This window comes from Mya arenaria, chromosome 8 (genome assembly GCF_026914265.1).
Source record: "Mya arenaria isolate MELC-2E11 chromosome 8, ASM2691426v1".
NCBI classification, from domain to species: Eukaryota; Metazoa; Mollusca; class Bivalvia; order Myida; family Myidae; genus Mya; species Mya arenaria.
Window position 1 is genome coordinate 6,642,378 of NC_069129.1, and position 26,032 is coordinate 6,668,409.

General features: G+C 36.2%; 1 protein-coding gene across 1 annotated transcript; it reads left to right on the top strand.

The window, feature by feature from the left end:
- Positions 1–17,241: 17,241 nt before the first annotated feature.
- Positions 17,242–24,285, top strand: LOC128242765 (uncharacterized protein CXorf65 homolog). The gene is made up of 5 exons (XM_052960071.1): positions 17,242–17,595; positions 21,327–21,413; positions 22,233–22,355; positions 22,756–22,836; positions 23,506–24,285. Exons 1-5 carry the CDS (start codon positions 17,568–17,570, stop codon positions 23,694–23,696), a joined length of 510 nt encoding a protein of 169 aa, XP_052816031.1. The 5' UTR covers positions 17,242–17,567; the 3' UTR covers positions 23,697–24,285.
- Positions 24,286–26,032: the final 1,747 nt, after the last annotated feature.

Consider the following 26,032-nt stretch of genomic DNA (forward strand, 5'->3'; position numbering starts at 1 on the left):
TTGATATGTTTAATAAAATAATTCATTTATTTTAACCTTTAAAAATGATGTCAATATATTTTAATAAGGCTATGAAATATAAAGTGACATACTTAGTGAAAACATTATTTTAAGATGGAATATTTGAATTAACAATACATATCCAAATGGTGCAAACAAAACCTTATACAAAACATGAGCAAAATATTAAATATCTTGGTTGACGAAGTTGTCCATTTAAGCTTACTAAATTGGACTGCAACTGTAGCCGCAGCATCATTAATTTGAAGAATCATTGATATGTTTAATAAAATAATGACTAAATAAGAACCTTTAAAAATGTTGTCCATATATTTTAATACGGCTTTGAAATAAAGAGTGACCTACTTATTGACAACATTCTTTTAAGATGGTTTATTTAGAGAAACCAATACTGATCCAATTAGTGCAAACAAAACCTTTTACAAAAAAGTGAGCATAATAATACATACTTTTGTTGATGTTGATTGTCCATTTTACCTTACGTAAACTGGACAGCAATTGTAGCCGCATTGCGCCTCTTCGCCAACTCCACTGCAAGGGGCATCTCTCCGGTTGGATGGCTGGCCACTTCAGGTACCGTCGATGATGAAACAATGATATTTAAATGAAAAACTGGTCCAGTAACTTATTTCAATGAGTAGTTTATATGTACAATAAGCTAGTATCATTATTAATTTAACAATAGTTAAACATGTTAATTAAAGTAGAAAGAAACAAATATCACTCGAAACCATTAAATTATGTTCATTAAACAGAAATATTTATATGGATTAAATAAGTTTTATATTGTTTTGCACTCTCATTTCATAAGCCTTTCCTACCAGTTTAATATATACCACGTTTAGTCTTATACAAATGAAGCCCCCCCCCCCCAATGTTAAACATTTTATTTAAAAATACTATAGTTTAACATACACGAAAAAGAAATAAACATTTTCTGCTACATGGGTACGGTTAAATAAATCTTGGGAAAGGATGCTGGCACCTTTAAGCACTTTCACTGTAAGATTTATAAAACCAACAGAAACTGCCTTTTCAATTCTCATGTATTTGGAAAAAATAATTATTAATTCGAAGAACTTTGATATGTTTAATAAAATAATTCATTTAATTATAACCTTTAAAAATGATGTCAATGTATTTTAATAAGGCTATGAAATATAAAGTGACATACTTAGTGAAAACATTATTTTAAGATGGAATATTTGAATTAACAATACATATCCAAATGGTGCAAACAAAACCTTATACAAAACATGAGCAAAATATTAAATATCTTGGTTGACGAAGTTGTCCATTTAAGCTTACTAAACTGGACTGCAACTGTAGCCGCAGCATCATTAATTTGAAGAATCATTGATATGTTTAATAAAATAATGACTAAATAAGAACCTTTAAAAATGTTGTCCATATATTTTAATACGGCTTTGAAATAAAGAGTGACCTACTTATTGACAACATTCTTTTAAGATGGTTTATTTAAAGAAACCAATGCTGCTACACTAAGTGCAAACAAAACCCTTAACAAAAAAGTGAGCATAATAATACATACTTTTGTTGATGTTGATTGTCCATTTTACCTTACGTAAACTGGACAGCAACTGTAGCCGCATTGCGCCTCTTCGCCAACTCCACTGCAAGGGGGCATCACTCCGGTTGGATGGCTGGCCACTACCGTCGACGATGAAACAATGATATTTAAATGAAAAACTGGTCCAGTATCTTATTTCAATAAGTAGTTTATATGTACAATAAGCTAGTATCATTATTAATTTAACAATAGTTAAACATGTTAATTAAAGTAGAAATAAACAAATATCATTCGAAACCATTAAATAATGTTCATTAAATAGAAATATTTATATGGATTAAATAAGTTTTATATTGTTTGGCACTCTCATTTCATGAGCCTTTCCTACCACTTTATAATATACCACGTTTAGTCTTATACAAATGAAGCCCCTCCAATGTGAAACATTTTATTTAAAAATACTATAGTTTAACATACACGAAAATGAAATAAACATTTTCTGCTACATGGGTACGGTTAAATAAATCTTGGGAAAGGATGCTGGCACCTTTTAGCACTTTCACTGTAAGATTTATAAAACCAACAAAAAATGCCTTTTCAATTCTCATGTATTTGGAAAAAATAATTATTAATTCGAGGAACTTTGATATGTTTAATAAAATAATTCATTTAATTATAACCTTTAAAAATGATGTCAATGTATTTTAATAAGGCTATGAAATATAAAGTGACATACTTAGTGAAAACATTATTTTAAGATGGAATATTTGAATTAACAATACATATCCAAATGGTGCAAACAAAACCTTATACAAAACATGAGCAAAATATTAAATATCTTGGTTGACGAAGTTGTCCATTTAAGCTTACTAAACTGGACTGCAACTGTAGCCGCAGAATCATTAATTTGAAGAATCATTGATATGCTTAATAAAATAATGACTAAATAAGAACCTTTAAAAATGTTGTCCATATATTTTAATACGGCTTTGAAATAAAGAGTGACCTACTTATTGACAACATTCTTTTAAGATGGTTTATTTAAAGAAACCAATGCTGATACAATTAGTGCAAACAAAACCTTATACAAAAAAGTGAGCATAATAATACATACTTTTGTTGATGTTGATTGTCCATTTTACCTTACGTAAACTGGACAGCAACTGTAGCCGTATTGCGCCTTTGCCAACTCCACTGCAAGGGGCATCTCTCCGGTTGGATGGCTGGCCACTTCAGGTATCGTCGACGATGAAACAATGATATTTAAATGAAAAACTGGTCCAGTAACTTATTTCAATAAGTAGTTTATATGTACAATAAGCTAGTATCATTATTAATTTAACACTTGTTTAACATGTTAATTAAAGTAGAAATAAACAAATATCATTCGAAACCATTAAATAATGTTCATTAAACAGAAATATTTATATGGATTAAATAAGTTTTATATTGTTTTGCACTCTCATTTCATGAGCCTTTCCTACCAGTTTATTATATACCACGTTTAGTCTTATACAAATGAAGCCCCCTCCAATGTGAAACATTTTATTTAAAAATACTATAGTTTAACATACACGAAAAAGAAATAAACATTTTCTGCTACTTGGGTACGGTTAAATAAATCTTGGGAAAGGATGCTGGCACCTTTTAGCATTTTCACTGTAAGATTTATAAAACCAACAGAAAATGCCTTTTCAATTCTCATGTATTTGGAAAAAATAATTATTAATTCGAAGAACTTTGATATGTTTAATATTATAATTCATTTAATAAAAACCTTGAAAATTTTGTCCATATATTTTAATAATACTATGAAATATTAAGTGACCTATTTAGTGAAAACATTATTTTAAGATGGAAAATTTGATTAAACAATACCAATCAAAATAGTTCAAACAAAACCCTATACAAAACATGAGCAAAATAATAAAAATATCTGTTGACGAAGTTGACCATTTAAGCTTACGTAAACTGGACTGCAATTGTAGCCGCATTACGCCTCTTCGCCAACTCCACTTCAAGGGGCACCTCTTCCGGTTGGATGGTTGGCCACTTTAGGTACAATGGATGCTGTAACATATATATGCAATATGCCACTGAAGCCAAATACCTTCAACCTAAATCAAATAAGTTTGAAAGCCGAATAACGAGAATAACTTTACGATATGGACATTGTCACTGATAACATGTGCACAAATGTTGATTAATTATCTTTTAGGGTAATAAGGCTAAGAACAGGATAGTTTAATAAGGCACGACCTTCCAACTTGAAACATTTAAGTTACATTTATAGCTATGAAAATCATCATCGTAATCATCATTATAATCATCATCATCATATCCTTATCATGACCTTCATCATCATCATCATCTTCATCATCATTATCATTATAATCATAATCATCATCGTCATCATCATAATCATAATCATCATCTTCATCATCATAATCATAATCATCATCATTATCATAACAAAAAACAATAAACACTATCAATTAACCATGCTAACCTTGACTGGTACAGCCATCAGGTTATTGCGTCTTTACCGAGTTGTTACCCTCTCAGCTAACTCCTATGCTAGGGTATATCTTCCGGTTGGATGGTTGGTCACTTCCGTACTATTGCCGTTGTACCATTGAACAATGCAGTCCCTTTTTGCTATGGTTTAAACAAATATAATTTACAATCAAATATTTTTTTAGGAGAATTAGGGGCAAATTTCAACCATTTTAAAAGCCCTTGCTATTCATGTAGACATTCAAATTAAGATAAGACCCAGCTTATAGAAAAACGTGTTTAGGACCTAAGAATGTGTACATGCAGTGTAAAGATGTCCAAACAAGTTACACGTGTGTTTGTCGACTGATTAAATACATGTACAGCGTAAGTAATTTCTTTTTCAAAAATGCTACATAAAATACATTCAACAAAACGCGATAATATGTGACACGGGCCCCTATATTCACCCAAAGACAAAAACCAACGCATCCAAATTACAAGAGAATTCTTAAAAACAACAGATGCAAAAGTACAGACCATGATGAATGGAAGTTTAAAACAATGTTCAAAAATTCTATGTGAACGTTTGTTTAACCTCATCGATGATACACTGCTCACCTGGTACAGCCCAGTCATCATCAGTGAGTTGTCACCAACAGCCATCTGTTCACCCAGCCAACTCCACTGCATGGGGCATCACTTTCGGTTGAATGATTGGACAATTCCGGTACTATAGACGCTGAAAGTGATGAACCATTGAACTGATGCAGTCACTTGTTCAATAAAAAGTTAACTTAAACAATTATAATATTTTTTCCTGATATATTTCTTAAACCATCAGAAAAGGCCTGTTTGTAATTCGTGTAATTCTAAAATTCTATATCTTTATTAATTATTATATTTTTCTCCCACACAATTATTGATTTCAAATTTCAAATTTGTATAATAAGCTGACATTCTTTTAAATGCTTCGCTATTTAACTGTTTAGGTGGTATCTTTTAATTTATCCAATGTCCTGAACGATTTGTTTCACAACCAGCAATTGAAAGAAAAGCAAAAACTCAATGGAAACAGTTCGGCATAACCCAACACAATATTAAATCCTAGCAACACCCAAAAGAAATAACTGGAAACAAACAAGTTTTTAATTCTTGGCAGCCACTATAAGAAGTCATTCTTTGTTCGCTTTCCCGCTCCAACTGACCAATGTTTAGCTAACACAGGTATATGCAAGGTTGACCACATATGACTCCGTTCACTCAAACTTGATTGTGCAGGGGCTAGAATACATTGTATGAATACAATAGTATCCTTTCACAGTACTTTTAGTTTGATATTCTAAACTGAGAGTGATTGCTGTCCTGGCATTGATTACATGCATTATTTTATAATAGCTTGTTTAGCGCCGTCCTTGGGCGTAGTTTAAATATGCATTTATTTTATTTAAACAGGTTACAAGTTTTTATTTGCCAATCAGCATTTTGCCTTTGGCCATTTACACAAAAAAATAAATATAGATATGGCCAAGAGTAGTAGTAGTAGTAGTAGTAGTAGTAGTAGTAGTAGAAGTAGTAGCGTAGTAGTAGTAGTAGTAGTAGTAGTAGTAGTGGTAGTGGTAGTAGTAGGTAGTAGTAGTAGTAGTAGTAGTAGTAGTAGTAGTAGTAGAAGAAAAAATAGTAGTAGTAATAGTAGTAGAAGAAGTAAAAGTGGTGGTGGAAGAAGTAGTGGTGGTAGTAGTAGTAGAAATGGTGGTGGTGGTGGTGATAGTGGTAGTGATAGTGGTAGTGATAGTGATAGTGGCGGCGGCGGCGGCGGCGGCGGCGGCAGTAGCAGTAGCAGTAGCGGTAGCGGTGGCGGTGGTGGTGGTGGTAGTGGTAGTAGTAGTAGTAGTAGTAGTAGTAGTAGTAGTATTAGTAGTAGTAGTAGAAGTAATAGTAGTAGAAGTGGTGGTAGTGGTAGTCGTGGTGGTGGTAATAGTTGTTGTTGTAGTAGTAGTATTAGTAGAAGAAGTGGTGGTGGTGGTGGAAGAAGTAGTGGTGGTGGTGGTGGTGGTAGTAGTAGGTAGTAGTAGGAGTAGTTTAGTAGTAGTAGTAGTAGTAGGACTAGTTTAGTAGTAGTAGTAGTAGTAGGAGTAGTTTAGTAGTAGTAGTAGTAGTAGCAGCAGCAGCAGCAGCAGCAGCAGCAGCAGCAGCAGCAGCAGCAGTAGTAGTAGTAGTAGTAGTAGTAGTAGTAGCAGCAGCAGCAGCAGCAACAGCAGCAGCAGCAGCTGTAGCTGTAGCTGTAGCAGTAGCAGTAGGAAATCACCTAATTAATAACATCAGATATATTCTTAAAAGTAACATTCTTAATCAAAATCAATACATACGCATGTATAACAAACATCAATTTGACTGATAAACCTATAACTATTTACTAAATAGTGCATTTATGGAAACTATAAATTACTAAAAACCAGATTGTTACCGTGTATTTAATAGCAGAAAGCGCAAAAATATTAAATGATTGGTGAATGCTAAAAGATTACTGTGATCTACTATAGTCTCAGAAGGAAGAAATACAGTGTTTTGTGATCATTTCTTTCAAATCAAACTCGGTATCCTTCATAAAACCATTGTTTTCGACATTTATTCATCCCTTTGAATTATTAAAACAATATTTATAATGGTGGCAAATCTTATGTGGGAGTAAGAGTGCATCTTTAAAACAAATAAAGTTATAGTTTGTAAATTATTTCTTGTTTTGTTTCTCATTTTATAAGCCTTTCTTGATCTGCCTGTTTACATTTCCACTATAAGATTGTATAACAAACAGAAAACACCTTTTGAATTTCGTGTATGTCTTTAAATTGTAAATTAATTGGTTTGATCACTGAATATCAATTGATTTGAAAATAAATATTAAACAGTTTTGTCGTTTTCATTTTTTATAAATGATACGCTCATGGAATAGTAAGTCTTATATAGTGAAAACTTCGTCCATCCGAATAGTGCATATATTTTACCAGTATACTTTTTGTCATAACTAAAAAGGCAAAACAGATGTTTTTTTCTTTCAACAAAGACATTTAGAACATTAAAGGTAACCTTGGGTTTGATTTAAAACAAAACATTTGAAAACGGCCGAGGAGTTTCGAATCAGTTTTAATATTTGTAGTTAAGATGATGTACTATGAACAAATCTTAATAAAAATCTGTTCCGTTCTATTATACTGTGTGTCGCTAATTGCCATCCTTAACATAAGGTGCCAACAGTTATGGCCCTTGCCAAAATACATTGCAATTTCAAGGGTCATCACTTGAAAATCATTCAAGACACGGACCTACATGTATAAACAATCATTCTAATTTATCATAACTGCATATAATCTGTTAACTAACCAAAACATAGGACAATTGTTCGATTTTGTAAAGTTAACAGCGTTGTTGAATTAATTAGTTTTGTTTTTCAAATCTGTATTGCACTGGATGTCTACTAAACAAAGATGTATGGGATATTTGTAACAAGCTTTCGGATAGCTGTTTCAGCTGAACTTGTTTTATTGTAATACATGAGCACATCAACTATTTCACGTATTAAATATAACTGCGGTGTTCAAGCACATAAAATAAATTTACCAAGCTCTGAACAATCGGCCTATTGTTAAATAATTTCTTTCAAACAAAATGCTCACCAAAATGTCCAGTAGAGCCATCGAGCCAGTACGTCATCGTCGTCTTCAGTGAGGTGTCAACTTGAGCAAGCTCCATTGGAAAGGTTTCATTTCCGGTGGGATGGAGGGACACTTCCGGTACTGTGGTTTCATTTCCGATGGAAAGGAGAAACACTTCCGGTACTGTGGTTTCATTTCTGGTTGGATGGGTGGACACTTCCGGTACCGCGGACGATGAAACGTCAACCCGATGTATATTATAAAATGTCAATATAGAGTGTATATTATTTATACAACAACTAGCATATTTAAAATAAGACATGTTTGAAATAGATTATTTAGTGGTAGTACATTAGTTCAACAAACATTCATTAAACATTATTTCTTCTTTTCCACTGCTTTTTCTATCGTGAATTTTATATTTAAACACATTCTAAATATTATCATTAATCTCATTGAAGGAAATGTCTGCAACAATTTGCAATATTATATTAATTACTGTACATGGATTCAAAACAAATATATCTAACTCGAGTTCGGATAAAAAACGTAGGAAAGAAACAGGCGCCTATTAGCATTTTTACTGTTGCCTGTCTAAGACCAACAAAAATGCCTATTTGATGTTCGTGTATTACTTAATTTCAAGCTCATCTTAATCTGAGTATTATGTAAACTGTCAGATTTGACTTTGATATAACACTGTGCGGAAATAAAAAAAGAGTCAAATAGATAAAAATATAAATATATAGAAAATAGACACGGTCATGGGTATGACATAGATAAAAGGGCAGAAGAAAAGAAAACACAGCTATGATACTCCATTGAGACTGGTCGATCGACCTCTCCGGCTTGCATGGCGCTGTCAGGGACAAGTAGTTGATCCAGTTGTGTGGGTAACCCCTTTCTCCGTACATTAACATGCAAAACATATTCTTTGGCGTTCAACAAATTCTAACACATAAAGGTCAGAAAATCTAAACTTACCCTTCGTTGATGTTGTTGACGGAGGCAGCAAGAGCGAAGGGAGAGAGGGGGTCGGTGTGGGTCAGTATAGTCCTGGTGCCAGTACGTAGGTGATGACGTTCGAGACGGCGAGGTTGTATCGCGATTGTGACGTTATGGACGATCATCAGTTCCACTCCGGGCAGCACTTCATAATCTGAAGATAAAGTTTATGGTTACTCACTGACTAGAGCGATTTAAATTCGGATTTACACTTTTTCTAGACAGAGCATAGTTTCAGATTACAAAATGGTTTGCGAAGAAATTAAAATTTAGTCTTATTCTCGTCTCCCCATTGGCGAAAGAGAATATTTGCACACACACACACACACACGCACGCACCCACGCACGCACGCATGCACACCCGCGCGCGCACACACATAAAACACTTTTGAGTGATATCGTTATATAGCTTACACACTTGTGGTTGTTTGGTGAATGTTGGTCCTGAAGAATGATCCAATCCTTTTATTATCTGCAACAGCATTTTCAAGGAGAGCATGAACTCAGTATGAACAGTTCGGGATAATCGTACAAATCATTATATCACATGCAACGTACGTGCATTTAAAACACACACGCAACATACCTGCAATTCTGACGACAGCCATTTTGAAACGTCCATCTTGTCTCGGTTCTGCCTTTAACTGACCAATGTACATGCAAGGCTGACCACATAATTTATCGCTCCATGCATTCACACCTATACGTATACATATCCAGGGGCTAGAATTACTAGTTCTGTGCGTTACGTAGTATAGCGCAGAACTTTTGTCTTAACATTTTGGCGCGCAAATATTAGTGCGCGGTTTAATCGGGTGTAAAAGTCAGGTGACCAATGGCTATTGGTCGGCGGTTTAGGCGGGATAATGGTCGTGGCGATTAGTTCTATGCTCGACAGCGATCTGAACGGTCAACTTTTGCTTGAAACACGGCGACGTCCGAAATGTCAGATGTTATGGACAAACGGATTGAACAAAAAATCATGGAAGTGATGAGGACAAACAACCAGGAGTTACTCGGAAGCATCAGCGGGATGATATCTAAGATAAGTGATAAACCCTCGTCTTTACTTGACATTCCTAAATTTAAAAGGAAAAGTAACGAGGAGCAGTACAAGATTAATTCTAGGGTATTAGAGAAAATTGAAACGGCAGGGTCGCACGTCCAGGCGCAAAATTTAACCGCCGCACACGAGGCTATTGTTCAAGGTTAACATAACATCGATATTTTCTTTTTCGATAACAATTTATCTGTGTACATAACACGGATTATAGTGACCACATGCATGGTCATTTATAAGATTGGAAGCATTGCGCATCTTAGTCAATATACACATGTATAAATAATAAGTACTTCATATAAAGCGCATTATAACGCCAATTACGTTGTGTTTTTCTAGCTACTGAATTGCTGAAACACCGCCAGAAACTGGTGTTTTTGGCCGACACGTCCGAGTTGGGTTGGCGTGTTGTTTCGGAGTACGGGGCCAATCCCATTGCAGACGACAGCGATGACGAGAAGTGTATATACAAGGCCGAAGCTCGAGCCAGTAGGAAGGCCAAGTCGGACAAGAAGCGGCCGCGTAAGAACTGGCCGTATCGCCGACCGGAACAGCAGCCGGGATTACAACAGGCGTTGCACATCGCACAGACGAGCAGGCAGCGTCCCGGATTGTGTTTCATGTGTGGGAAATCTGGCCATTGGAAAATGGAGTGCCCGCAGAACACAAGCCAGCAGAATAACAAGATAAGTAGTTTTATGAATTGCTTGGTTACTTACGTAAAAAATTCAGGTACGAATCATCCGGAACCTACTCAAGCGGAAGTGGAGAGGCAAGTAAGTCCTTCTATAGACATCAACCCTTTAAAAGAAGATAGGGTGGACTCTAGCATAAATGACGTAACTCCAGTCGGTAGTTTAAAGAAACACTTAAGTAAGTGGTCGGAAACGTCCGACAATCAATACATTTTAGATGTGGTTGCCAATGGTTATAAGTTACCATTTAAGGTGATTCCAGAGAGAATCGAGATGAGAAATAATAAGTCTGCAAGGGCTAATCCCAGTTTTGTAGAGGGAGAAATTGCTTCCCTGGTTAGAAAGGGTGTCGTTTCAGAGGTTAAGGAGAAACCTCATATAGTGAATCCTCTTACAGTAGCGTATAATAGAAATGGTAAGCCTAGACTCGTCTTAGACTGTAGACACATTAATAAATGTTTGCATCTGTTTCGAATGAAATACGAGGACATTAAGGTTGCAGAAACATTATTTGAAAAAGGCACATACATATTCACATTTGATTTAAAAAGCGCCTATCACCATATCGATATTTTCCCAGATCATTGTATATATCTCGGATTTTGTTGGGAGGATAAATGGTATGTATATAAATCTTTGCCATTCGGTATTTCCACCGCTGGGTTTATTTTTAGTAAAACTTTAAGGGTGTTGGTCAAATATTGGAGATCTCTAGGTCACAAGATTATTATGTTCCTTGATGACGACATAGGCGGCCACATTCACCGAACAAAAGCAATATTAGCAAGTTCATTCATTCACCAGTCAGTAAGGGAATTTGGTTTTTTGTTGGCAGAAGACAAATGCAGTTGGTACCCGAAACGCATCGGTAACTGGTTAGGTCACACGCTAGACTATGAATCAAATAGAATTTTCATTTCTTGTGAACGGATAGATAGGCTAGAAATAGCGATAGACTCTATAAAGTTTCAGCTCGCATGCGATAAGCTGGATCTGGTCAGAGTGCGTTTTTAGCAGGTATCGTTGGCCAAATTGTTTCATTACAAAGTGTGCTCGGTAAGATCGTTTGTAGAATGACCAGATATTTGCATCGTTGTATTGATAGTAGAGCTAGTTGGAATGTTCCAGTCAAGGTAAACGAAAACGCCATAAATGAATTGACGTTTTGGCGGGAAAATGTAAGACGATTAAACATAGAAGGCAAGTCTTTGGTATATGACAAAACCACTGAGTTTAGTCTTTGGTCAGACGCAAGCAGTTTGGGCTACGGCGGATTCGTGATTAGTGAAGTAGTTTCTGGTAAGGGTTCACGGGTAGATTTCTATCATGATGGTAATCGTACCTCAGGTTTACTAGTTGATGTGGTAGTGACGTCATCAGATGACGAAACGGATTGCAGCTCACGCACAGACTGGGTTTGCGATGGTTTGCTCTCGGAAAAGAGGTATTTTCAGAATAATTGCTTAGTTTATTCGAACATAGCCCCAGGAAATGGGCAGGTGCGCTCAGAAAGCGCGAGACCGGTTGAGTCTCAGAGGTATGCTCCCGGAAGTGGGCAGGTGCGCTCAGATAGCGCGAGATCGGTTGAGTCTCAGAGATATGCTCCCGGAAGTGGGCAGGTGCGCTCAGATAGCGCGAGGCCGGTCGAGTCTCAGAGGTATGCTCCCGGAAGTGAGTATGTTCGCTATGTTAGCGAGAGACGGTTTCCGTCTCAAAGACATGTTCCCATATTCGAGGCTCCCGAATGTGAGTCTAAATGTTTAGATTTATCGCAATTGAATACACACATTAAAGTTCCTGATGTAGCAGAAAATTCAAAAGTACACGGAACTTGGTCTGATGCAGAGAAGGTAAAAAGTTCTACCTGGCGGGAATTGGAAGCTGTACGCCGAATTATGCTTAGTAATCTGCAAAATTTTGTGGGTAAAAATGTTCTGGTTTACACAGATAACAAAAATGTAAAGTACATTCTGATTTCAGGAAGCAAAAAAGACGATTTACACGAAATATGTCTTGATATTCATCGTATATGCGATGTTAACCACATCATTTTGTTTGTAGAATGGATTCCGAGGAAGGATAACGCAGAAGCAGATCATTTAAGCAGATGCTTAGATTCAGATGATTGGTCAATAAGTGATAATAATTTTAAAATTTTAGACACAAAATGGGGACCATTTACAGTTTATAGATTTGCGTCACATTATAACAATAAATGTGATCGTTTCAATTCAAGGTGGTGGGTACCAGGTACGGAAGCCATAGATTGCTTTACGCAAAGCTGGGTAGGAGAGATGAATTGGATTGTTCCACCGCCGAATCGTATCGTTGAATGTTTAAACAAGATGGTTGCTGAAAAATGCAGAGGAACAGTGGTTGTTCCTAGGTGGATATCGGCTCCATTTTGGCCGTTACTCACTATTGGGAAACATTGTTTTAAAAGTTTTGTAAAAGATGTTTATGAATTTCCCCTTACAGGCGCAGTCTTACAGTGAAAAGGGAAAAACGGGATATTTATGCACGATCCCTTGAGTTTCAGATTATTGGCGCTAAATTGTGATATGCTTGACGTTTAGAAGAAACGTCATGATTACGGTTTTACAGGTACAGACTGACGTACGCGTATCTAAATCATAAGCGAATACGGAACACGTACATGTTGTATCATGATATATACGTATGTATTGGCTTGAGACAAACGCTAAAACGAAAGTTCGAGGAAGCCGGGGCGATTATTGACAATTCTGAACATGTGGTCGTCAGAATGGCAAGCCACCTTTTAGCTGCTAGGGCGGACAACACCGTTTTGAAATATCACCACCAAGCAAAGGGATTTATAGACTATTGTATAGAGAAAGGATTCGAATATAGACCAGCGCATTCCATTCATATTGCAATGTATTTATCATCATTGATAGACAATAACAAATCTGCCAGTGTTATTTCGGCAGTGTTTTATGCCATCAAGTGGTACCACTCTGTAAATGATTTTACAGATCCAACCGAGAATAATGTAGTAAAATCAATGCTTGAATGTGCAAAGCGTTTAAACTCAAAACCCATTAAGAAAAAAAGACGTTGTAAATTCTGAGCATTTGATAAAGCTTTGTGACATGTTTATTGAATCAACGGATGTGATAGTTCTACGGGATCTCGCAATGATTCTTCTCTCTTATGCTGGATTTTTACGTTTTGATGAGCTTAGTGCACTGACTTGTAATGACGTTAAATTTGAAAGTGAACACTTAGTTATTAGCATAAAGAAGAGCAAAACAGACATTTATCGTGGGGGAAAAGAGGTTTTAATTGCAAAGGGTTCGACATCGGCTTGTCCAGTTTTTATGTTGGAGCGTCACATGAAATGCGCCGGGCTAGTAATCGGTTCAGATATGTTTTTATTCAGGCCAGCATGCAGATCAGGCAAAAAATGTTTTTTGTTAAAAAAGAACAAAAAATATCAGTTATACCCGCGCTAGAGAATGCATAGTTTCAAAGTTACAATTAGTCGCTCCAACATTAAACTTGGGGACTCATTCTTTAAGAGCAAGTGGAGCTACTGTAGCAGCAAATGCTGACGGAGTTTCAGACCGGTGTTTAAAGAGACACGGTCGATGGAAGACAGATACGGCCAAAGACGGCTATGTTGATGATTGTCTAGAGAAAAAATTGTTCATCACAAAACAACTTAAATTATGAATGCTTCACGATTTGAATTTGATTGCCGACTTCACTAACATTTGTAAATTCTATCGCATGTCCTGCCCCGGCAAAGGTGTTTGTTATTTGTAAAAGAAGTGTTCAGACTTACTAGTTCTGTGCGTTACGTAGTATAGCGCAGAACTTTTGTCTTAACATTTTGGCGCGCAAATATTAGTGCGCGGTTTAATCGGGTGTAAAAGTCAGGTGACCAATGGCTATTGGACGGCGGTTTAGGCGGGATAATGGTCGTGGCGATTAGTTCTATGCTCGACAGCGATCTGAACGGTCAACTTTTCAGGCAATCAGGTTCAAGTTTATGTTGTTTTACAATATTAGATATGATTTTGTAAGAAAAATGTACAGATATATGGCAATGTTGTCTTAAAGCATGACACAATAATACTCGCATATTGTATGTGGTATGTTAAGTATATTATTTCGCAAGTCTTAAGATATAGTGGGAACAGTTTTCCAGAGCATTTTACACTCTATTGTTGGGGCGAAGTTTATCTCTGGTTTTTAATCTGACCCATGATATCTTTTCATATAGTTTGTTGTTTAACAGAACGCTTTAATTGTAAGCAAATATTTCGTAGAAAACGAAAAAAAAATTGACTGATAAACCTTTAACTACTTACTAAATAATGCATTTATGGAAAATATTAATTACTGATAACAAGATTGTAACCATAATACGCGAAGAATATTGAATGCTGAATTATTTACCGTGGTCTACTAAATTCTCATAAGGTGGAAATACCGTGTTTTAGGCTCATGGTTTATAAACTAGGCTCATGGTTTATAAACTAGGCTCATGGTTTATAAACTAGGCTCATGGTTTATAAACTAGGCTCATGGTTTATAAACTAGGCTCATGGTTCATAAACTCGGTATCGGCTTCATAAGAACCATTGTTTTCGACATTCTTTTTGGAATATTGAAACAATATAATTAATTGTGGTAAATCATATCTGGGAGCAAGAGTGCATCTTTAAGTTCACTTTCTAATTGCAACATGATGTTCTGATCAGAATAATAATAATGGGGCGAATGTCTGAAGTTTTGCCCCGATATTGCGCACCCTCCTACGCCTAGTCTTGAAACCGCCCTGTCACGTGTCATGTTTTAAGAGTTTCCGATCTGACAGGGGCGTAGCTTCCTATAGGCCGTGTAGGCCGCGGCCTACACAATTTTCAGAAAAACAAAAACAAAAAATAAAAATACCAAATCTGCAATAAAAACTTAATTAATATATCGGAAACCAGGTATTTCAAATCTATCGTTTTCCTTTTCACTAAAATACACATTCATACGACATTAATGTTACGTATATAATTTGTCGAAATTTGCATACCAGTAGTCTGCGCTTTGACGCTGGTCATTACATACAACATTTATTTAAGATAAAACATATTGATATCGTTACTCTCAATAATGTTTTTACAACAAAGAAATTTACGCTCAAACACACCCAAGACCACCTAACTAAAACGAAATCCCGGGGATGCATGCCCTCGTGAACCCCCCCCCCCTCAGAAAGTGGCCTACTCATATACTTTCGTCAAGCTACGCCCCTGTCTGACAATATTTACCAAAAAGTGTGCGACAAGCTTGCAAAAAAGTAATTCAATAGCTGAAAATTGTTTCCAAATTCCAATAGTATTATTTGAATTAAGAACGCCGTTAAATGTTTCAAGTACATATTTTGTTCTGGGTTACAATGGTGTCCTAATGGAGACATTATTCCATGTAAACACTCCATAAAATTCGAATGAATAGATACAAAACTGAGGGCCTGGTATTTTCCTGTCAACACGGAACCGCTCGGTAGGGACAATAGACAGTTCCTGGAAACTATTACCACTTTGTGATATCAGGTATTGGAAATCATATTAAACAGAAACAATCGATGACGTTTAAATGGTAGAATCTGATTATTTCCATAACGACTTGGAACGCCTTTCGTAATTTCTGTCTCTTTGTTTCTACGTTGAAATCGAATTGTCACTGTCCTAAAGTTATGGTGCCAAAAGATCGGCGTGTTTATAGAGTTTATCAGTCGAAGCTTCTTCGATTCACTGACGCGTGCATGTCACATGGGTGTTAAGACTTGAAAACATTGCTTGCAGCAGATACAGCATCGACGATGATGATGACCAATGGGACAGGCAGCCTTTTCATCTTTACAAGATGTCGGTGCAGTGGATTCATCTACATTACTATTTGGTGAAATCCACTAATCATTTTAATGTGTATAATGTGTATGTGTGTGTGAGTGTGTGTGTGTGGGGGGGGGGGGGGGTCCGTCTTTGGCATCTAAATACAACTTGAAGTCCTACAGGGAAAGTGACGGGTCTTACCATCATTTACTGATTTAGCCGGCTTGGATAGACCAACATGAACCCCAAAAGAATTATTAAAAATGCTCGACATACATGTACCAAAAGCAATGATGTTCGTGTGTCTTTGTGTAGTTCTCTTTAGGATATCAGTATATTTAAGCGTAAATGGAAAATTTAAATGCAGAGTAACACTATATGTTATAAAAACTGCCATATTGTTCAATTGCGGTGCAACCAATATCCACAGAATGCACCGTCCTTTGATGGTAATTAATTTTCAATTATGCATACATTCAATGCAAGCTTTATATGAATAAGATATCAAATACCACAAAAAGTGAGATACTTGATTCTAATTCTCCATTTAATGAATACCTACATCATCGAATTCTAAACGGCGGAATTATATTTGTCCGCATTTAGGTTTTAATTAATTATGTATAAAAATCTAATATATGTATGTATTTACTCGGTGCAGGTAAATGTTAGCCGTGCTCTCTGGATGCCCTTTTAATCACATTGCGACATTTGGTCGAACAGATTTAGCGAATTTATGAAGGTCTGCAATTGTATTTCTGCTTTAGTTTAAAACAGATTAATGCTAGTCTGAATAGTTTAATTGGTAAACTTATAACAGGAATTCGCCGATCGCTCTGTATAAACGTGTGAATTGCTCAAAGACCCCGGTATGGAATTCAAATATTGATATCAGAACGAAGGCCGGACAGAACATTTATAACCGCTTTTCTTGTAGAAAACTACCATTTTATTTATTGAAATATTAATAGTGGATAATTGATAGCGGGTTCTTCAGCTAGATTTATATGTGATACCGGTGTTAAGTGTTCATTGTTCGGGAGACTTTTCCTCTTTGTTTGAGACAGTAAATCGATTTCACTTTTTGATTTTTTTCCGCCGCTTTATTCGTAAGAGCAATACATGCGGTATGATATTGAACAATGATTTTGGGGGGCGTTTGTGAATTATTGAGTCGTTAATTGATACTTCATACTTGTTCCTCTACGAACATTTTCACTGAAGTTGGGAGAGACAGAGTGTATAAATATGGTTTATATTACGGTTAGATATGGAGGTAAGTGAATTTGAATATTTTTATATCTGATAATTAATAGATCATATGTGTAGTTTTGAGTCTGCATAACAACAGGCAGTGTCATTAGCAGTATCCCGTGAATGGAAAATCAATCCATTTAGATGAAAATGCACATACTCTTGCCTTAATAACCGGTAACAGGGGCGGTCCGAGATTTGACATAAAAGGGGGTACCTTCCAAAGGAAACTTCAACAACATGCTCATAACATGGGAATGAGTGTTTACAGTCATTGGGCTAACTTCAGTCAGTTCAAATTCAAGGGGGCGACGGAATATTCTACTGTCGCAATACAGAAAAAAAGAATACGACATTTACGAATAATTCATTTCTTTATACAAGCCCTTCAGTCAGTGTAAAAGCGTATATAAACTGATATACAGTCGACGGACAGCGAGATATAGCATGACATGTTGCAATGATCAGGCCGAATTTATTGCATTTTATAAATTGATCAGATTTTCATGAAATTTCATAAAATTTATGTTTCCCTTAAACTTTGTTTTGAAGGCAAATTATACTACAAGTTATTGTATCAGTCTATCAATTGTTTGTATTCGTAAGTATATTTGGTGAAAAACATTTGGTCGAAGGCAGAAAACTCAAATTCAATCGAAAGCTGTCGAAACGCAGTTTCTTGAAAATATATACAAGTAATAAAATTAAGGTTTTCGATTGAACAAATATGTACATTTTTAAATGTCAGGTAACTCAATATTATATGAGTATTTTTAACGGGTTTCGTGTGAATAGGTAATAGGGTAATAGGTCGAAATAAAGAACAAAAAAATAATGTAATCCGTCGGTCATGTATTTAAAGTTACACTCTTATACAAAATTAAAACAAACACATATATAACAAACATAACTTTTGAGTGATGAACTTTAAACTACTAACTGAACAATGCACTTTCGGAAAATATTAATTACTAATAACAAGATTGTGACCGTGTATTTTGTAAATATTAAATGATTGGTGAATGCTAAAAGACTGATTCTGATCTACTAGCATTTCATATGGTAGAAATACCGTGTTTACTGCACCTTTCTTTCAAATTAAACTCGGTATCCCTCATAAGAACCATTGTTTTTGACATTTATTCATCTTTTTTGGTCTGCTAAAGCAATTGTTTTAATTTTGGTAATTCTATTTGGGAGTAAGAGTACATCTCTAACATATACGTAATCAGCAAAACATGCAATAAATTCTCTTTCGAGTGACACCAAAATTTTAAAGATGCACTCTTACTCTCAAATAAGATTTACCACAATGAATGCAAACGTTTAAATTTACCGAAAAGGATGAACAAATGTCGAAAACAATGGTTCTTATGAAGGATACCTTGCTTAATTTCAAGGAAAGATGCAGAAGACACGGCATTTCTACCTTATGAGAAGATACTTGATCTCTGTAAATCTTTTAGCACTCACCAATCATTTAATGGTTGTGCGTTTTCAGCTATTAAATACACAGTTTCAATCTTGTTATCATTTGTGAATACTTTCCATAAATGTATTATTTAGTAAATAGTTAAAGGTTTATCAGTCTAAAATTATGTTTGTTATACATGGGGATGAATTGATTTTGAATAAGAGTGGGACTTTTAGAAGTCTCTAGGCATCGAAATTTTACATTATTGTTTAATGGAGCTATCAGAAAACAAACTTATTTGTTGGTTGGATTCCTTAAGTAATGCAGTTTTTCAACAATATATATAATGTAAATGCAGTGAAGAAAAAGAAAAAAGAAATGTTTTCCATTAAGTTTTTTGGTCTGAAAGACTTGAAAGAATCTTTCGCACTTGATTTGATTACTGATTTAATTTTTGCTTTTATGTAAATACGCCACAATAGTAGAATTTTAGTTGTGAAATTATCAGCGAACAACTATTTACATTTCAATTTAAGGAGAATGGCAATATTTATTTAACCATTTAACCGGTAGTTTTGAAGTTTATTACGTTGTGCTATTCCGTGTTCACACAACCAAGCCTTTTGTCATGTTTGTTTTACCTTGCGTTTTCAACTGATTTTTGAACACATTTGACCTTTACAGAAAAGAAAAAAGGAAATGGCTGTATTCAATGAGATAACATTAAAAAGTACAGCTGTGGTGCAAAAATATTATTCTGCCATCGATCGATAGGGTACTTAATGCTTTGTACTAGATCATCGACAAAGAACGCGACTCTTAGATCTATACCATCAGTAGGATACACGACTGTTAGTTCTATATCATCAGTAGGACACGCAACTCTTAGTACTAGATCATCGTTAGTGAACGCAACTCTTTGTACTAGATCATCGTTAGGGAACGCAACTCTTTGTACTAGATCATCGTAAGGGAACGCAACTCTTTGTACTAGATTATCGTTAGGGAACGCAACTCTTTGTACTAGATCATCGTTAGGGAACGCAACTCTTTGTACTAGATCATCGTTAGGGAACGCAACTCTTAGTACTAGATCATCGTTAGGAAACGCAACTCTTAGTACTAGATCATCGTTAGGGAACGCACCTCTTAGTACTAGATCATCGTTAGGGAACGCAACTCTTTGTACTAGATCATCGTTAGGGAACGCAACTCTTAGTACTAGATCATCGTTAGGGAACGCAACTCTTTGTACTAGACCATCAGTAGGGTACCTAGACCATCGGTAGGGAACGCAACCATTTGTACTAGACCATCAGTAGGGAACGCAACTCTTTGTACTAGACCATCAGTAAGGAACGCAACTCTTTGTACTAGACCATCAGTAGGGAACGCAACTCTTTGTACTAGATCATCGTTAGGGAACGCAACTCTTAGTACTAGATCATCGTTGGGGAACGCAACTCTTTGTACTAGATCATCGTTAGGGAACGCAACTCTTAGTACTAGATCATCGTTAGGGAACGCAACTCTAAGTACTAGATCATCGTTAGGGAACGCAACTCTTTGTACTAGATCATCGTTAGGGAACGCAACTCTTAGTACTAGATCATCGTTAGGGAACGCAACTCTTTGTACTAGACCATCAGTAGGGTACCTAGACCATCGGTAGGGAACGCAACCATTTGTACTAGACCATCAGTAGGGAACGCAACTCTTTGTACTAGACCATCAGTAAGGAACGCAACTCTTTGTACTAGACCATCAGTAGGATACGCGACTCTTAGTTTTATATCATCAGTAGGGAACGCAACTCTTAGTACTAGATCATCGTTAGGGAACGCAACTCTTTGTACTAGATCATCGTTAGGGAACACAACTCTTAGTACTAGACCATCGGTAGGGAACGCAACCATTTGTACTAGACCATCAGTAGGGAACGCAACTCTTTGTACTAGACCATCAGTAAGGAACGCAACTCTTTGTACTAGACCATCAGTAGGGAACGCAACTCTTAGTTCTAGACCATCGGCAGGGAACGCAACTCTTTGTACTAGACCATCAGTAGGGAACGCAACTCTTAGTTCTAGACCATCGGAAGGGAACGCAACTCTTTGTACTTGATTTTTGGTAGGGAACGCAACTCTTTGTACTTGATTGTCGGTAGGGAACGCAACTCTTTGTACTTGATTGTCGGTAGGGAACGCAACTCTGCAATGAATTATCGGTAGGGTATTTAACGCTTTATACTAGATCATCGGTAGGCTCTGCAATGTTTTGTTCCAAAGAATCATTTTTCAGGTACAGACTTTTCAAGATAAATGTTTGTCTTTTTCCAGAAAGTCAACGGGAGATATTCAACCCGAACTGCAAAACGAATGTTCTTCTGAAGTCCATCAAGACCAAGTGTAAATGCGACAGAGAAGGTAAAGATGTGTATAGATTGCTATTTTAAATAGGGAAAATAGTATACGTATGGTCATAGCATTGGCGTCATCTTTGATTTGCTGGCATCATTAAACTTGGTGAACCTGTTCACAATGACACCAGACACGAAGTGCTCAAGGTGAGCTTTTGTGATCGGTCTTTGTCCGTCGTCCGTCAGTCCGTCCGTCCGTCCGTTCGTCAACAATTGCTTAAAAACATCTCCTCTGAAATTACCTGGCCAAATTCATTGAAACTTTACAGGAAGCTTCCTTGAGTGACCCTCTACAAAAATACAACAAGGGGTCACGATTGATCATCAACTACATCAACAAAATGGCTGACTTCCTGTTTTGCTTTAAAAACATCTTCTCCGAAACTACCACTCCAAATTCAATGAAACTTTACAGGAAGCTTCCTTGTGTGACCCTCTACAACAATATAACAAAGGGTCACGATTGATCAACAAAAACAACAACAAAATGGCTGACTTCCTGTTTTGATTTAAAAACACATCTCCTCTGAAACTACCACTCCAAATTCTATGAAACTTTACAGGTAGCTTCATTGCATGATCCTTTACAAATATAAAACAAGGCATCGTCATCAGTAAAGATATGTATAAATTGCAACCTTTGTATTAATGCTTTATCACAGAGTTGTAGCCCTTTGCTTAGGTGAGCGTTTTAGGGCCATCAAGGCCCTCTTGTTTTCCTTCATTACTGCTCTAACGATTTCGCCTGTGTCACTTGCGTTCTTATTTGTTTAAAGAAGACAGAGTTTACGTTCATTTTTGTTTATCTCTATGCGATCTATTACAGCGGACATTGAACTGTCGGACGAGTCAGGTAACATCAAGAACTTGCGGGACCCGAGCCTCCAACATAAATACGCCAGCGAACTCTTGGACGAGAGGGAAATATTCGTACTTCTCAAAGTTGAAAGTAAGTGTGACTGTGGAGATACTTCGGGCACTTAGTGTAAGACTGTTGTAAAACATTTTTTTCTTTATTGAGATACAACCATCTTGCAATCAGCGCGCGATTTATGTTGTATTTTGTCTGAAAGCATTATCTTATATCTGAAGATTACGCTTTGTCCACGACGTGTACTTTTAAAAACAAATTTCAGTATCATTGGTGTTTTCGCTAACGTCTCTGCCAATTGTGATCGCCGGACTGGTTCGGATAAAATCATTTCGTGCCAAACACTAAGTTAGATAATGACGGTTTCATGGTCACGTTTTAGGAAAGCAAAAATAAACCATAACTTTTATTTACTAATGTTTACTGTCCAAACATTTCAAGATGCAATGTTTAATTTTATATCATCAACGTATTTCAGAAACAGACTCGGATAACCCGCATATACTTTACAAACCCTTGCTGCAGACAGACGATGGCGTGCTCAGTGATGAATTCCTAGGTATAGTGAAGATGTATTGACGTACTTCTAACCCATCTACAACTTGCTCGTTCTCCTCTATTTTTACAAGTCTCTCTTTCAACATCAGTTATTTCCAGTCTTTCGTGGTGTTTATTCCATGTTTGACGTATTATCTCCCTCCCTCCTTTCCTGCTTTTCCAGATCTGTCATACACCCAATGTTATTTCATATCCTCGCCCTAATTTACCAGTTACCAACTGTCAATCAAACAATCAGTTCACGCCCCCCCCCCTCCCCCCCCCCCCAAAAAAAAAGAGGAAAAAAAACATTTTGTAAATATAAAATTACACGTACATTGTAGTTGCATTATCGACTGAAAAATATTCGGCAAGTAATTTCAACAAGTTTCAGTCATTGTATTGGTGATTGGTCAGATACCTTTGCAGTAAAATCCTGTTGCAGAAGGCTTTAAAAGTACAATTTCAAGTAGCTTATTTCGTTTATATGTATTTTCCAAAAACAGGAGATTAGTGTATACCGTTGGCTTGAATCCGCCACGATCCGCCAAAACTCTTCGTGCCAATAAAAATATGAGACAAGCAGAAAACACTTGTTTCTGTTTTTTTTTTACACGAATAAGCTATTATTTCCTAAACTGAATAGCAGATTATGTTTGTTCAGATATGTTTGCATTGTTTCTTTTTTCAGCTCGTCTGGCAGTAAAAGGCAACGAGACCCAGCAGAAAAGGGTTCGCTCCAGCACTCGAAGACGTGATAAGCCTTCTGTGGCTGAGAGTTCCAAAGATCACTCCAGGCAAAATAGTAGAGAGAAAAATAATGACAAGTTAAAAACTGGATCCAAGTCTGATAAAAGACTCAGTGCAAGATCTAAACGATAGATTTTGCTTCTTGTTTGTTGTTTGTGCTGTCAGTATGTGCTGAAAGTGTGTGTTGTCTATTAGAGTCCGTGTTTTACGTTTGTGTTTGTTATCAATATATTGTGTTGTTTGTTTTGGAATGAGATTTTGTAATACTGCTTTTACTGCGATTTAAGGGTAAAATGATTTTTGTGTCATTTACCCAAGGTCTTTTGCTTCATATTTGAGTGAATTGAACTTTAACCAGTACTAGAAATGAACACAGTTAAGGAAATACAAAATAAGTTTGTTACCATTTGTGACGTTTGTACAGATTTAAGATTTTGGAAGTCACGACTAAAATTTTTCAGCCTTACGTCTATTTTCAATTGCAACAATGTGTTAGTATTACTTGTTGCCATTTTACTGGATTTTACTTGAACAATCAAGTGACATAACTAATATGAGATTTAATTTATTACTAGTTTAAATGCCGCATTTCAGAAATGTTAGTCAGCGACTTTAATAGTACTGTTATGGTACTAATACTTATATTTGCAGTTTCTGATTGTTTTTATAATGTTGCAATGTTTTATATACTTTTTCATGTGAATAAAAATAAATATCTTGAGTCAGGTTTGTTTTATAATTTGGCAAGTGGGGCAACTACTGTTTGAATACATGTGCATTATCTAATAATGCTACATACTTGAAGTTATGTATTTGATCCACGAATAAGCTGGTTATCAAGTTTGATAGGTTGTCCGGGTTTTATCTTTTTGCTAATTTGCACATTTAAAGGATTTCATTGTTTAGTACAAATTTTTGGATAAATATTGACCAATCAATACATATGTTGGCCAACATTAAAGGTGCACTCTCACAGATTTACTGTTTTTACAACCTGTTTTACTTTTTGTCTTGTAACGAGCATTTTTTGCGTATTAAAATACATCTTTAAACTAATGATATAAGATTGCTGAAAAAAAAATCAGATCGTAGTTTTTCATATTTCCGTTCGAAAATTAATGGTTCATGGCTTAAACCGTTACTAACGGTTAAGAAAAGACATAAAACATGAAAAAAAATAACTTGAATACAAAAATCTGCGATCTATATAACTGCTTTCCATGGATTTTCGTAAACATTGGCTAGTTCCAAGACAAACAAAAAACGTTGTCAAGACATTCAATCTGTGAGAGTGCAGCTTTAACCAAACCAAAGACTTACCTAGTTTTGAACAATTGGCGGCTGCTGATGGTTGTGTTAACCATAATGGATAACTTCGGTATATGATTCACCCACATTATGGCCACATCAAGGAGTTCTGTTTGCTGATTAAGTTAATAGGCCAATTGTTCAGAACTTTGTTCAAGTTAACAACGTGATTAAAGGCTTCGTTATTAACTTTTGAACGTGAAATATTTGATGATGTGCTCACATATTTAGTTTAGATATTAAAAAACAGCTGAAACATTTGTCTTCAATCTTGTTAAAATACAGAAAACATCAACTCCATGAAACGGTCAAAGCAGTCACGAGTTGAACGTAAACACTCGGTGGCACGATCTGCGATCAATAACAAATCCTACCCCCAGATATTGCGCTAGGGTGTGGTATTGTACTCATTGTGGGAGTACCCGGAGGATACCCATTGACAAGTAGTGTTTTCTGGCAAGAACTAGCGAGCCGCTTAGCTCAGTCGCTAGAGCACCGTGCAAGTCAATGTAAGTTCCGGCGGTCATGGATTCGAGGCACTCACTTGGCACTTTCCCTAGCAGGTTTACTAAAGTTGTAAGGTCCAGCCGCCGGATAACTCAATTGGTAACAGTGTCGTGCTAGTTTTGATTATGCCAACTAGCGGAGCCGTTCGCGTGTGTGCTGGCCGTACATGCAGCCGGGAGGACTACATGTAGTTGATGTTATCATTGTAAACAGTGCGCTAATGTATCTCACTTTTTGTTATTGTATTATGGGGTATACTTAGAAACGTTTTTGTAAATACTTTTTTCCAAAATATACCCTATTAAAATCTACAATGTCTTTGCTTGTATTTCCAGGTACCAGTTCTTGTATCTTATTCCGGCGACCATGGGTCTGTGTCCCACCCACACCTAGTGCACTTTTCCTGTCAAATACACTAAAAGGTCTGGAAACAAATATCACTCTAAGCGAACGCCAGTCGAACTGGAAACTTGAGAAAAAGAGTGCTCTAACCGGAAAATCCATTTTAAAAAAGACTATTGGACATTGCTTGAAAATTTACAGAAGTAAAATAGAATCGACTTTGCCACAATGCATTTTCTTTCGTTTCGTATTTCGTTGAGTTCATTTATAAAAACCAGTCTTTAACCGGAAGTGAAGTTTAACCTCTGACC